Source organism: Syngnathus floridae, chromosome 6 (assembly GCF_059516105.1).
Source record: "Syngnathus floridae isolate MCC-2025c chromosome 6, RoL_Sflo_1.0, whole genome shotgun sequence".
Taxonomy (NCBI): Eukaryota; Metazoa; Chordata; class Actinopteri; order Syngnathiformes; family Syngnathidae; genus Syngnathus; species Syngnathus floridae.
The window spans coordinates 10,384,257-10,398,278 of NC_142418.1; the positions used below are offsets into that span (position 1 = coordinate 10,384,257).

The 14,022-nt window shown below is 41.8% G+C and overlaps 1 protein-coding gene across 2 annotated transcripts in view; it reads right to left on the bottom strand.

The window, feature by feature from the left end:
- dusp8a (dual specificity phosphatase 8a) overlaps positions 1-13,952 on the bottom strand; it is a 33,641-nt gene extending 19,689 nt beyond the window's left edge. Inside the window, exons 1-3 of one of the 2 annotated variants that reach the window (XM_088379089.1) lie at positions 13,591-13,952; positions 9,147-9,518; positions 3,213-3,351 (exon numbers count right to left, since the gene is read on the bottom strand). In XM_088379089.1, coding sequence (XP_088235215.1) covers positions 3,213-3,351; positions 9,147-9,383 — 376 coding nt within the window. In that variant the 5' untranslated portion in view covers positions 9,384-9,518; positions 13,591-13,952. Of the gene's footprint in view, positions 1-3,212; positions 3,352-9,146; positions 9,519-13,361; positions 13,512-13,590 lie in introns of those variants that run through there. The other variant, XM_088379090.1, reaches the window with a different exon arrangement.
- Positions 13,953-14,022: the final 70 nt, after the last annotated feature.

Genomic DNA, 14,022 nt, shown 5'->3' on the forward strand with positions numbered 1-14,022 from the left:
TATTTATTTTTTGATCTATATGATTGGTTGCCAGCCAAACATATGCACCTATAGCAATTTAGGCTCTTCAATTAACCTTAGGTGCATATTTGGGGGGGTGGCAGTAAACCAGTCTGTGGAGAAAACCCATACAATCACGGAGGAGAAAGATGGACCACACTAAAAACAATTTCAAAACAACCTGCATCAAGATTTCTTTGACCTGGGGTCTGCTGTTCAATACCTGGTTTACAATTCTCCCACGTTGACGTGCTGAAAGCAATTATTGCATATTGTAAAATGTCAGGCCAACGCTGAAGTCATCACACATCTAACAATGTAATTGCGGCGTTCCGTTTCTCGGCAATAGTGCACCAAGTTACGGAAAAATGCCACCACTTTTTAAAAAAGCACAGCCAAATAAATTCTGGACTTTCGTGTCAAAGAAACGACCATAGTGCAACCTCAGCGTCTTCTGCTGAACCAAGTTCATCTGCGTCAGCATGCTTGAATCATGCAGGCCAACATCGGGAATGATTTGACATGACACGACTCCCCAGATGGCATCGGCTAACATACAACGTAGCCGGGCACTGGCAGGAGTAGTGCTGCCTTTGGCTTGACTGTATGATGGAAGGTTGGTGGGAAACACGCAAACTTTAGACCCACGAGGGAGGCAGCTGGCTCCAAACAAGTCATGTTCTCCTCTTTGAGACACACACACGTACGCACACATGCACACACATCCAGTCACAAGTCTCTAAAAGGCAAGACATCACCATGAGCTCCAACTGAATGAGGTCACTTATAGTAAAAATATTTTTCTCACAAACACTTTCTCACAGTCGGCGCAGTAATAACTCAAACGCACGGATGCATAAAAGCACAAGTAAAAAAAATTCACATCCATACACGCACGCAATCTATGGGTGTCAATGGCAAATAGAAGACATACAATGGTTCTATTGGGACGTTGCCTGCTCGATGACATCATGCAAGCGTCGGAAGAGGTTCCATCTTAAACGATTATTTAGTTGACCGCCACAAACCTCTGAGGGGTAAATGACGTTTTTTCAATAAATATTTATCCAGCACATGACTACTGGTTGTGTAACATGACATTCAAGTAATTGATCTAATTCCCATATTATTACTTTATAACAACAGACTCTCCAAATTTGCTTTCATACATTGAGCTTCATCATTAAATTTCCCATCCTGACCATCCATGTAAGGAGTTTTTGTTTTTATATATCGATACAACGCTCTCTCCTATGCACTCCTAAGCGTATCACTGCTGGCCTATTTGCAGGAATGTTACATTAAGTCCTTTGCATGCTAGGGTGACATAAGACCCTATAATAGGTCAGTCAGATCAGAGAAATACAATCGTTGCAAGAATTACTAGCAGTTAAAATCTAGAGTTCAGTAAAAGTACATAGCATAATGGAGAAAAAGGATGACAGGGTGGTAGTGACAGAAAAAAGGATTACTTTTTATTTTAAGCTCCCTTGTGAAAGGAGGCAGGAAGGCCAAATAAGTCGTAGAAAGATGAAGGCTGCAAATAATTACTTAGCTCACCAATTCATTTATAGCTTTGAGAAAGGGCAGAAAACAGCAGAAGGCTAGTATTCAAATACTATTACTACATTCCACATAAGTGCAGTAAAGATGACTTCATGTGACTCTCCTCTGCAACTGCACCAGTACGCCAGTACATCATGATTTCATCCCCTTTTACATATTTACAGTATACACACACACAATATTCTTTTGATGTGTCCGATATGAGAACAAGGGCACCACACACACATTTAAGCACACAAGTATCCATCCTTCCATTTTCAACAATGCTTACCCTTTATTCATACTACACTAAAGCAGATTTATTTTTATAAGTGTCATCCGTGAAGCTATTTTTAGGAGTGCAAAGAAGCACTGGATAAAAAAAAAAAAAGAAAAAAATCCAGAATCCATTTCCATTCATCTGTCAACGTATCTTTTGTGGAAACGACACACAGGCGCATCCTCCAGCGCTACCTTGCACAAATTGATGATGCATGCCACAATTCCGACATGCATGCACGCACACACACAGACACACACACACATCACCCGCTACTCTGCCCATGCAGCCGCATTACACGCAAACAGTGCGTCGGGTATGCACAGTCACTGGCTGTCATACTTGCACATAAACAACAGACATTTCTATTGGCCGGGTACTCCTGTGGAATATTCTCTGCCACTGTTGTCGTGGAAACAGCAGAAAATAAACGAGAGCAACGAAAGACGTGTGCTGAGGAGACTTATACAACACAGCAATTGCTGACAAGCTCTTTTCCTGTGAAGTGAATGAAAATGTATAAAAATCGTCAGTGGTGGGGGGGGGGTCGAAATTTCTTACATGTAATATGGTGCTTGACTACTAAGTACTGGTGCTTTAAGACAATGTATAACATTTAAGAATAACTCATGACTTAGTGCTGAATGAATGCACAGAAAAAGTCTATTTACCCCTAGCGACATGCCTCTGCTGTCTCATTTGCATTCTAACTAAGGCAGATTATCTTTTCTGCACTGACACATTTGAGGATGGACTCATAAGCCTCTGCTGCTGTATGTCTGTGCGATAACATCCTTGCATACGCTGCACATAAGATGTTATTAACTCAATGAGTCTCGCTGCTGCTAAATTAAGCCTTAGCCTGCTTACTGGACACTATGACAGCATAACTGCGATACTTAAGTTAAACTTCAGCATTATTCCAAATGATGCTAAGTAAGAGTAGGACTCCTGAGAAGATTAAACATCAGAGTCATTAGAGAGGAGTCATGGCAGGCATGTAAACATCCGGTGCTACAAATGTGTGTGGGCATGCGATTTGATTATATTAAAGCTGAATAAAACTCCCTTGCAGGTGCTATGATATGTGATGCAAAACAGTGACATCTACTGACCAAACCGTGTCATAATGCTTCAGCTCACTGCAAGATATGTGAAATATGAGATGGATACTACTTTGTGGTGGACAGTAAAATGTAAATATTGCTAAATAAATAAGTAAATAAATAAATTTTAAAAAAGAGATTGATTAATAAATAAATAAATAAATAAATAAATAAATAAATAAATAAATAAACAGACAAACAAACACACATACAAACAAACACACATATAAACAAACAAACAGAAACTACACATCCACACCAACTCCCACTCTGATCCGTACCAGTAAGCAGGGAGACTTTGTGGAAGGTGCCCTCCAACTTCCCCAAGAGAATGTGCACAAAGCCGTCTTTGGACAGATGAGCTGCCTCTTTGGAACTCTGGTCATAAAGCACCACTTCCTGCTTCCTGCCCAGCTCCACCTGCACAGAAGACAAGGTAGATACAGTGTTAAGTGAAAACAGAAGAAACTATATTTTTTATTCTCCTGAACATACATTTGGGACATTGGTAGTCCCAGCCTCACATGCTGTGTGGCACAAAATGTTTTCATAACATGCACATATAATCAGCTGCAAGAGTTGAATCTGTCTCGTTCTGGTATGTAGCATCACTGAAAAGATAAATAACCAGCAAGCATGCAGCTGACAGTTACGACAGTCAATCGCAGCCTTAGTGATTAGAATGCCTGCAACAGTAAACAGATTTGGTTGTAAATTAGAAATATCGAGCCTTACGGTATGAATAATACATAAGGGCTGCATCTATGATCAGAATATTTATGTTGCAGATAACCCCGTGCTTGGGGGAAAGTGAATCTGTAACAGTAAAATTTAAAACGCCATTTGTGCTATGACAACACGGTGCGGCATTTATCATTGTGGTGCGCTTGATGTCAGCTTAAGGGAGGGATGGGTAGAAGTGTGCTTCCATGTGAATGTGAGCATGCGCATAGGAGTCTACTGTGTTCTTCCCCATGTTGTTGGGCAGGCTTTGGTCATGTGACCAAGAGGGAGCACCTACTGCAGCTCTGAATTGCTGCATCACTGAACTACCACTGGATTGGAAAGAGGAGAGAGCGAGCAGGAGGAAGAAGGCAGAGAGGGATGAGGTGGAGGAAAAACATGACAAGGCAGTCAAGAGAAGAATTTGAATTCTTGTATTGGCGCAACATAAAACAGCTCAAAGACAAAATTGCACTTTACAACAGCCTTCATTCACTTATTTAAAAGGCATTCTGTTGATGATTCAGTGTGCAGAATTGGTGGGGGGGGGGCAGACAGCCATGCAGGTGATTTGGACTGGACAAGGTCAACAAGCAGTTGCGTAGAAGCGAATCTGGTCTTCTGTGATTTGTTTAACAATGAGAAGACAAAAGCTGTTTTGAAGAAATAACTCACACATTGATATGACACTGTTTGAAACTTTCCAGTTCTCAAAGTGACCAGTTTAAAAAAAGAAAGTCGCATGAGCTATTTGCATGAGTTTTGTGCGGTAAAGGTCAATGAGCTAGCAATTGAGAACTGCAGGCTGTCAGACTGCTGCATTAGAACAGTCTCCATCCCTCTGCAGTGCTGCGTTGTGACGCACGAACACTGCAGGTAAACAAGCTTTGCTCTTGGTAGGAAGGGAGAATCAAGGAGTGGCCATGGAGACACTGATGGAGAGAGAAAGAGAGAGAGAAAAAAAAAAGGAAAACAAAAGCCAAGAAGAGCACGAGGGGATATATTGAGGCTGGGGGACACTGAAAGCTGTCAGATAATATAATCATGTTTTATTCAAAGAATATGCTGGCTCATTATTACACGACCAAAATGCAACAGGCTTTGATTGAGTGTGTGACACATCACTTTGAAATCCAAACTTTGCATAAGCTATTCTGATGCCACACTGAAGTCTCGATAAACTCCGCAACACTCACATCTTCAGGACAAAGCCTATTTACATTTGAACGCATTATGATGTCGCTTGGCTGTTGAAATATTTGTTGCCGTGACCTGTGGGAACACGGCTGTAGAATACCGGTGTGTGTGTAAGAACGTGAAACATCTTGACCTCTGCAAGGCAACTGACCAGAGCTATGCATGTGTGTGTTTGTGTCTGGCAATATGATAGCATCACGTTTGTGCAATTCCAAAACACCAACCATGCAGGCAGCGAACATTATCTACACTACATTGCATGCTAATACAAAGCCACCTCCTCTGGCACTTGATCTGTCATTTGAAGACTCCACCACACAGGGTGTGACACATAGCTCTCACCGCTGTCGTGACCCGGGGCCTGATGATGTCTTTGACTGGCACTGACAGCTGCCGCAACAAAAACAATGAATGGGTCTCAGAACTTCTGTACTTCTTTTTATTCTTAAGGAGCTGCGATAAATGCCGATTGCATTTGCCTTGAGGATCAGCGAGTGTGTAGTATTTGTAGTAAATGTGATCTGCACTGAGGCACCACTAATTGGTTTCATTGCGAAATGCAAGAAATTTGAATTTCATAAATGTGTAGCTGATAAGGAAAAAAATGGTAAGCGTCTTCAGTGGGTCTTAGAATCGCGGGGTCAAAAGTAAACTGAGCCAAACTTGCGTGAAATAGCTATAATAGGTGGTGGGTTTAAAAGCAACTGAGCCAATGCTAGCGTGCTAATACAAAGCCACCTCGCACATTGGGTTGAGGCTCGACATTTTCATCCAACAAGGCTTAAAAACGAAGCACACTGAAATGGGTTACCACCAAGCCACTCGCATATGTTTGGCAAAATGTTTTACACCCCATGTCATTCCTGACACAACCCACCCATTTTTTGAAGTTGCCCTGACTGGTATTGGAACCCAGATCCAGGTTTCCAAAGCCAGACATTAAATATACTTCAACTTCAGTGCATTATGGAACTGTCCAAAGTGGCAACTAGCTTCAACTTTTCAGCCCACCAAAATCCAATCTTTAGCATAGTCAAAATACGTCAATTATTTCAACCTTGTAGTAGCATAATAGCTCAAATATCCACAGCTATCCAGCAAGTGCATTAGGAAAGCAATATATTTTGTAGTGTGTAGAATGTATGGCATCACCCCTGATGTAATTGATCCTTTTTATTTTTGGTTGCATGCATATTTTTTTACTGCCCAAAAAAGAGCATGACGTCATTCTTTCAGGCGGGGTTGTTGTACTATACTGTTTTTTGGTTTAGTTTTTTTTAACATCTGCACACTTGTACAACAGCCACAAGTTTTGCAATTGTTACCCAAACATTTCTTGGAAAACAAATGACAAAGGTTTTGTGCACCTCGATCCCACCCTTAGACACGTCACACAAAAATGCAAGCTGCAGAGCCGGTTAAACCGTGGCCTTCATTTTACTTCCTTTCCATCAAACACCAGTCAATCATTGGCTCATTCTGAGTATGTTTTCTTTTTTTCAACTTCGTGGGGAAGTACATATCAAACAGGGCGTCATTTAAAGAACGGCAGGCATGAAAGAAACGTGAGTAAAACTTCCAGAATTGCCACATGGCGTAATGTCGGAAAGAATCGACATTGTGACATCATCACCTTTGTTCCTTTGATGAAAAATATGATGTCACCCCAGACAAGAAGCTATATCAAGGTAACACATGGGTGTTTTTGGAACGTGGGAGGAAACTCACATTCAAAAGATTCAAACACAAGAACTCAACTTTGAGATGAACGTGCTAAGCATTACCACCGTGCAGCTACATTAAAACAATTTCAATTAATTTTTGTGGTTTAAGTGTTTTTTTTTTCATTGAATTTGTTCCAAAGCTTTACCTCCTAACCAGTAAATAATTATTTTATATTCCTCCATGAACGTGGAAAATATTTCTTTTTCTTTTCTTCCCTTTATTTTTGTGTTGAATATAAATAAAACTTTGACTTTGGAAAACAATGATCACCATTTTTGCCTATTTTCTGACATCTTACGGAACTAGTAACTTAATTAAAAGGGATATTTGGAGCCACTATTTTTAGTACGAGTAATCCATTCTAGAGTAGTCACTGATACCAATACCAAATACCAATACGACTACTATTTTTGATCCATGAACTCCCCCCAAAAGAAAACTGACAGATAATTTTAAACACCTATGTATCCCAATGCAACATTTTCCCTTAAAATTGTAAGAAGTTAATGGCAATTTATTTATTTATCTATTTATCTATTCTTCTACTTTGTACTGTCCATTTCCTGATTGTAAACTGCCACAAGAGGGCAGCCGATAATGGTATAGTCTGCCGAAACTAATTCCTGGTATTGGTACTCGCTCGTCCCTATTAAATAATTGATGTTTGTGCAGAATAGTTGGAGAATGCATTAGCTGTAGTTTAGCAAAGAAAGAATAGAAAGAGGTGAGAGAAGACCAATTCCTGATTAAGCCTGTGCCATCCCACGTCCTGAAATTCCACCATCATTTATCCCACTGGACCAATGTCTCTTTGACCTAAATTGACAACTAGCCGTAAAGAGACTACGAGGGAATGTAAAGAAGACAAGAAAGAAGACTGCGTTTGGTTTACTGGAGTACCAATGGATGGATGTTCAATCAACTCAGTTAACTGAAGCGTTGGGAGCTTTTATGAACGGGGGTGAGTGCAGCGCCTGGGGGATGCAGGCTATTACATCTCAATGGGATGTGAGATGGGAGGCAGTCGGGGAGGCTGCACGGAGGCCATGAATACCCTCCGTGCTGCTCTCCCGCTTCCTGGCTTCCTGTATTCACTTCCCCAACAAAGAACCACAATGGTGTCCTTTGCCGTCTTGGCTGGTTGACACGGCCCTTGGCGTTGCTCAGAGCCATGTGGGGGGCAGGGTGTGTATATGTGTGTGTGTTGGGGATGAGTTGGAAGCCAGTATTAACACCGCACAGCCAGTCTGCACGTGCCGAGCCCGCGGTCTGCCAGTGGCCACACAAAAGGGATGATGTCATGCTTAGCCAATAACAAAAGAGTCTTGGTCTGTCAGGCCCTCCTCTCTCACCCGGCTATTTCCAGCTTTATCCAGCCTCGCATTAATCGCAAGCCTTATCCTCTTTACTGGGTGAGTGGGGGGTAGATGATAATAAACCAGCAGTGGGAAGGGGAGAATAAAATAAAGAAACTTTGAAGCAATGAGAGGGTGGAGGTTGACGTCAGAAATGTTATAAGGCTGACAAAAATCCAATAATTCATGAGCCCCATGAAGAGGTGGACTCAGTCAGATTGCTACAAAAGAAATCAAAACAATATACAGGAAGTCTTTCGTCAATTGAATCCATCGGGGAAAAAAATTAATGAACCTTACAGCTAGGAAAGTCACTCAACTGCAGCCTTGGTGTCAGGATTTGATTGCATTGCATATAATGAACTAAAACTCACAACACAACTGATTTTGAAGAATGCCATGTGTCACAACACCAGCTTTGTTGCTGTCCAGTCATATAATACTGCAAGGCTAACCGTCTACACACCAACAACACCCACTCCCTGCTTAGGTTTCCCCTCTCAGACTTTCTTGAGTTTCACACAGTGACTAAAAATACAGGAGTCAGCGTGCCACGGCCGGACAGGACATGGAAAAAAGACTGTCATATTCAGAGGAGAAGTCATGGAAAACGAGAGGATCCAATTCAAGGGCCAATGAAAAGCAACAAACCTACAATATGCGTGTCCCGCAAATATAGTTTTTGGTGCTCTTTGCAGAAGGGGTATCATCATGTGCTGTGGAAGTACCATCTGGTCAGTGACTTGCCTGAGGGCACTTAAGCAGGGTAAATATTTGTTGCAGGAGCACCTTTGGATTAGTTTGGTTTTGGCCATGAATACACCAATGTGCTGCATCCAAGGAGTGAGCATGCTCACTTTTCATGCCTGACTGTGTGAGTACGTGTGTTTTATTTTCTTATGGTGTGGAAGAGTATACCAGCTTTATAGTGGCTCCGGCTGTTTCATTGATGTTTCAGATGAATTCCCCCAGAAGGGAGAATAAAGTTCATCCTGATCCTAATCTATTGTAAGGCCACATAAAACATATTGCATTAAGATTTTATATGACATTTTATTATATGCTTCCTCTTACAAGCTTCAAGATACCCATGCGTCGGATAAAGAAAACGGCACTGCTGTAATAGAAAATGGTTAGCACACACCACTGATCTCATACACTTTGCGTCACATCTCAGCACAAAAAGTCGTAAGGTTGGCGAAGCTTCAAACTCACCTTTATTTTGCCATTGGGCTGCAGTAGCTCTGTGACAGACACCTTATCCTGCTGCAGCCGTCTCTTCACAAGCTTGGAGCAGCAAACGTTGACTGCCCCCTGCACATGTGATGCGTTGTACTCTGAGAATGTCCTGCTGTCTATCACCAGCAAGCGCCCTGTTCCTCTCTGGATGAGGCTTGCCAGGCGCTTGATGTCCATGGTGCTTCGCTTGGTTGGCCCTTTCTCCCCTGCCATGATGTCGGCGGGGCCAAAGATGAAGGTGTTGGATGAGGTGCCGCAGAAGTGAAGGAGGAAATGGGCAAAAAAAACAAAGGCAGGCTCAAAGGACAAACAGGATCATTGAGGCAGGTAGTGAGAGATCCATTCTGCCTGAGGAAAGAAAATAAAATATTCAAATGAGGATTAAAAAAAGATTCAAATGAATAGTTATGCATTGCATTTTACATGAACTCGTCAACATGATACAGACGCAACAACCAGGACCACCTCAACAATGCAAGCCGGAATCGAAATACTTAAATAGGTTGCCGCATTTTCATGTTTTGAGTTACATCTATCACCTGCACTCAAAAATGTGCACGCTTGTTTGTGTACGAAGGTTGACCTGATGTTGATACTCGTACGTCAGCTCATGAAACAGGAAACGATGGGACTGAGAGAGTGAGATAAATTAAGCCCGGGGAATTTGGAGCACAAGCCTGGACATGAAGGAATAGCCAGTGAGCTATGTGCATGTGTGCATGCACACCAATGTGTTCAACTGTTCATAAAATTGATGGAGTGCAGCTTTCAGTCTGTCACTGCTAATCGCTTCCCTTGGTTGATGTCCACATTTGCATTTGTGGATCAAAGCACATGGCGTGGTTTGTAGACGCAACGTGCAAGTACACTAGGCTGCACACGACCATCTACAACTTGTGTACCGTTAGACTTGATAGGTTCACGGGCTCGTTCCTGACAAAAACATGTCAGGCGACGAGAGGTCAGTGTGAATGCGAAGCTGTTTTATTCATCCACAGGTGCATGGTGTCATGAAATATAGATAGGTCTCCTCTCATTTACCCCTGAAGTGTAAATGGAAGTTTAAACCTGAGGTGAAAAGGGAGAGTAACGTGAGGCGGAGGGGTTCAAACAGTAAGCGTAGAGAGGGGTAAAAAAAAATGCTCACCAGGAAAGAGTTTCTCTGAAGGGTATAATTTAGCAAATAGAAATAAAGAAATTGTCACGTTATGATAACAAGTCAAGAAAAATGCGACGATAAAAAGGATACTTTGGGAAATATCTAAATTCAAGTCACACATCACGACATGAACAAGATATGTATAAGATCAGAGTGTATCAAAATGATTATTATTTTTATGTTTTCTGTGATTCCAGCACAGAAACAGCCAAGAGGAAAATGTGGACAGTAATATTGTAAACTACAGTATATTTTATGAATGCAGGACAAACAGCACCCCCATAATATCGACATTTTTAATAAGTGTATTTTTGTGGGAAGAAAAACGCACAAAATGAGTTCTTGTACTTAAAGCTGATTTCTTGTTGAGTGGTTTTGTGCCATCCTAAATGGCTATGTCCTTTGCACTGGAAAATTAGACTATGTGTATAATTGTTTTTATTTCAGCTTCCAATCCGACATTACTTGGCGTTGTTGTTTCGCGGGTTTGAAATCATTGTGACGCCTGACTGCTCCTTCTGGAATGACACCAGCGACCAATTCGTCACTTGTCGTGTAACATACCTCGTGTAACATACCTCACATGATGACGCAGGGCTTAGAACAAAGCTTCCAAAAGTTGCACGTTTTTCCTGTTTGCTGAGCGCATTTGACGTAAGTCTAATGGCAATTGCTCCACACCCTCCTATTAACAAATTTTTTTTCCCAGAGATTGCCCCTGCTTCCTCCATCCCTCTCTTCTTAGTATTTGAAAACAGGGCTACGAGGAATAGGCAGCTTTACGCAAGGTGCACCGCATCATTCAACATTGCTAATACTGTGCTTGCGTCCACAGTGACGCCGTTTGCTTGGACGAGAGAGGGACACAGGGGGAAGTAAACTTCGACAGTGACACAGCCCAAACTCAGCTAATCATACTTCCTCTATAATGAACTCTTGAGATTGAAAACACTAACAGAAACAAACGTGCAATTTTAAGCGAAAGGAGGGCGGGGTTAGGAGCTAGCTATGAATCGAGAGCGGAGGAAAACATGCTGAGGTAGGATGGAGCAGAATGAGAGTTTGCAGACCCTGAGCAGATTCTGCTGTTGCCATAGAGACAGTCCAGCGTGGGGAGGGTGATGGTGATGGTGATGGAATGGTACCCTCAGTATGCTAGCTGAGGAGCAAGAGCAGATGCACTGTTTAGTTTCATCACCAAGCAAAGTCCATTATTCCTTGTTCTTTAATCCTCCCTTCACGCCAGATGTTTACATGACAACTGCATACATGTTGACAGGGTTTGCAAAGTCAGCAGTCTATTTACAACTTGAGCACTGGCAGAAGAACCAGTATAACAGGTTCATCTTTACTTAAGTTAGTCCTCGTTGGCAAAATTTGAATATCTTAACTTCCCTACAGAACTTGAACTGCAAAGCAGAAACGAGCATGTCAGTCATTAGTGCTAAAGCACTTTTGCAGCACGTCAAGACATGATGTCTCTCCAAGCGTTTTAATGACTTTGCCTTGCACCAAACAGTCAAGATGCGTGAATATCCTCATTTGTTAATGTCAATCTATTCCCACTATATTGAATTGATTGCCAGTGTTTTGTTCAGGCTGTTAATTGAGTTTCCAACCTCAAAAATACTTTTGGAGGCCATGTATGATGAATGTATCTCTTTAGCAGATAATCAAATAACACACATCTTATAATTAAGTAAGCTTTGATCAGTAGGTAAAACGTAAATATCACCATACCAGGCGACAGGACAAACACACAAAAAAAAAACAACAACTGGAGGGCAGCCAGCCCTGATGTAACACCATCCAGGTTATTCATTAACTCATGCACAACATCTCCTGTGGCCAGTCTGTTCGATGACGTTAGGCGGCTCCTCGTTTCACAATATGACACTCAGTTGCTGGTGAAGACCACAACCACTTGTGAGGGTCTCCCAGTCTTTAATGGGTTGTGTGTGCAGTTGCACACAAACTGAGTCCAGCCTCAGACTCTGAAGAATATTAGAGCCAATAAACAGTACTTTGCAACAATACAAATCACATAGTATAAAATTATAAGCAGTTTTTTTTTGTTCTAAACATACAGGCCTACAGTATGTATAACTATTAACTAACACCTAATTGATTATCAACTTAATCAGTGATTATTTTAACAATCAATTCAATAATTATTCACCTATTTCTGTAGTGTTCCATGAATGCAGATTTTTTAATAGCTTAATCTAAAATACATATACATATCCCTGCATGTGCTTTTACTTAGGAAACAAAGACCAACAATTTTGCCTACTTTCTGTTGTTATTTTATGGTCAAAATCAGCTACTGAATCATAATTAATTAATCTTTGTGCATTTTCTGCATTGTCAATCTGAAATAATGTAGTACTGCATTTTGCAATAAATGGAGGGAAATATGTTCTTTTTAAATACGATTTATCGATCAATCTGCAAAATAGTGGAAAAAAATAATTTACCTGTGAAATAATCATGCATCTGCATTCTGCAGAGGCTAGTGGGTCTGGTTTAATATTCCTCGAATTGCAGAAGCTTTGTCTTATTATCGACGCTAATTGACTGAGGGGATCCCTCTGCTAGGATTTTGCAATAACCCAAATCTATGTGCTAATAATGACATTGGGACTGATTCACAATCAATTTAGATCACTACTCAAACAGCAAAGCGTGCACTCATATCTGCCACATTTGGAAACGCATAAATAAATAAGAGGCCTGCTTGACAACATAGTCAAACATAGTCAAAGATGGGGAATATGGGGCCATCGAAATAAATCGACCTTCACAAAATTCAGCATAGGGCGATTGCAGTTGCGACCTGCTATGTTCTCCACTCCTATAAACGCCTTTATAAAGGGTTCATACAGTAGAGGCAACCTGTCGTGTATTTGTTATGACGCGTGTTATACTGTATGTCCGTATGCAAAAATAACACACGGCAATCATTAATCGCAAAGCTTGCTTTTTGTTAAACGCATTAGATTGCTCAAAAATCGGAAGGATAGCGCTCTTACCTTGCAATCGGCAAATGTTAATCGAATCATTTCTGTCCAACACTAAACGAAGCGTTCATTTTGAGTGTTTAATTCCCATCGAAGGAGACGCACGCGCGCACTGACAGTGGATGTGAGAGGAGGGAGGAGGCAAGGGAGGAGGTGGGGGGACATGATCACAGAGCTAATGACGGCTAACTGGAGCTAGCATGGTGGTGTGCGACACAACATACACACATGCACACCTTACCTCGGGTTCCAGTCTGTGTTTTGTGGTCACCTAACAGCCTCCGTGTGACAGGGGAAAGCGGCGGGGTCGTCATGAGTGCGGCCGCCCGTGGCCGCCGGTGTCCCGGGGCACAGTGCAGCTGACGCGGGGTGACAGCGCCAGAAGCGAGCCGCACATGAAAGCGCGGCGAAACATTGAACTGGATTTGGAATTGGTTAATACAAAACAGCACAAAAAGATAGATAAAGCTACCCACATGCGGTTCACTGCTAGCCAGCTATCTAAGACGTGCATGTGTGTTGGTTAAAAGGTGTGGGGGTGGTTACAAAAGGTACACTTTAGCACTTTCTTGAACTAACGCGATGAGGTCATGGTTTTGCAGCGAGGGAGAAAAAAATAGGAAACTATGAGGTTACGTCACTTCTAGCCAATCAGCACTCACGGCTGGAGGGT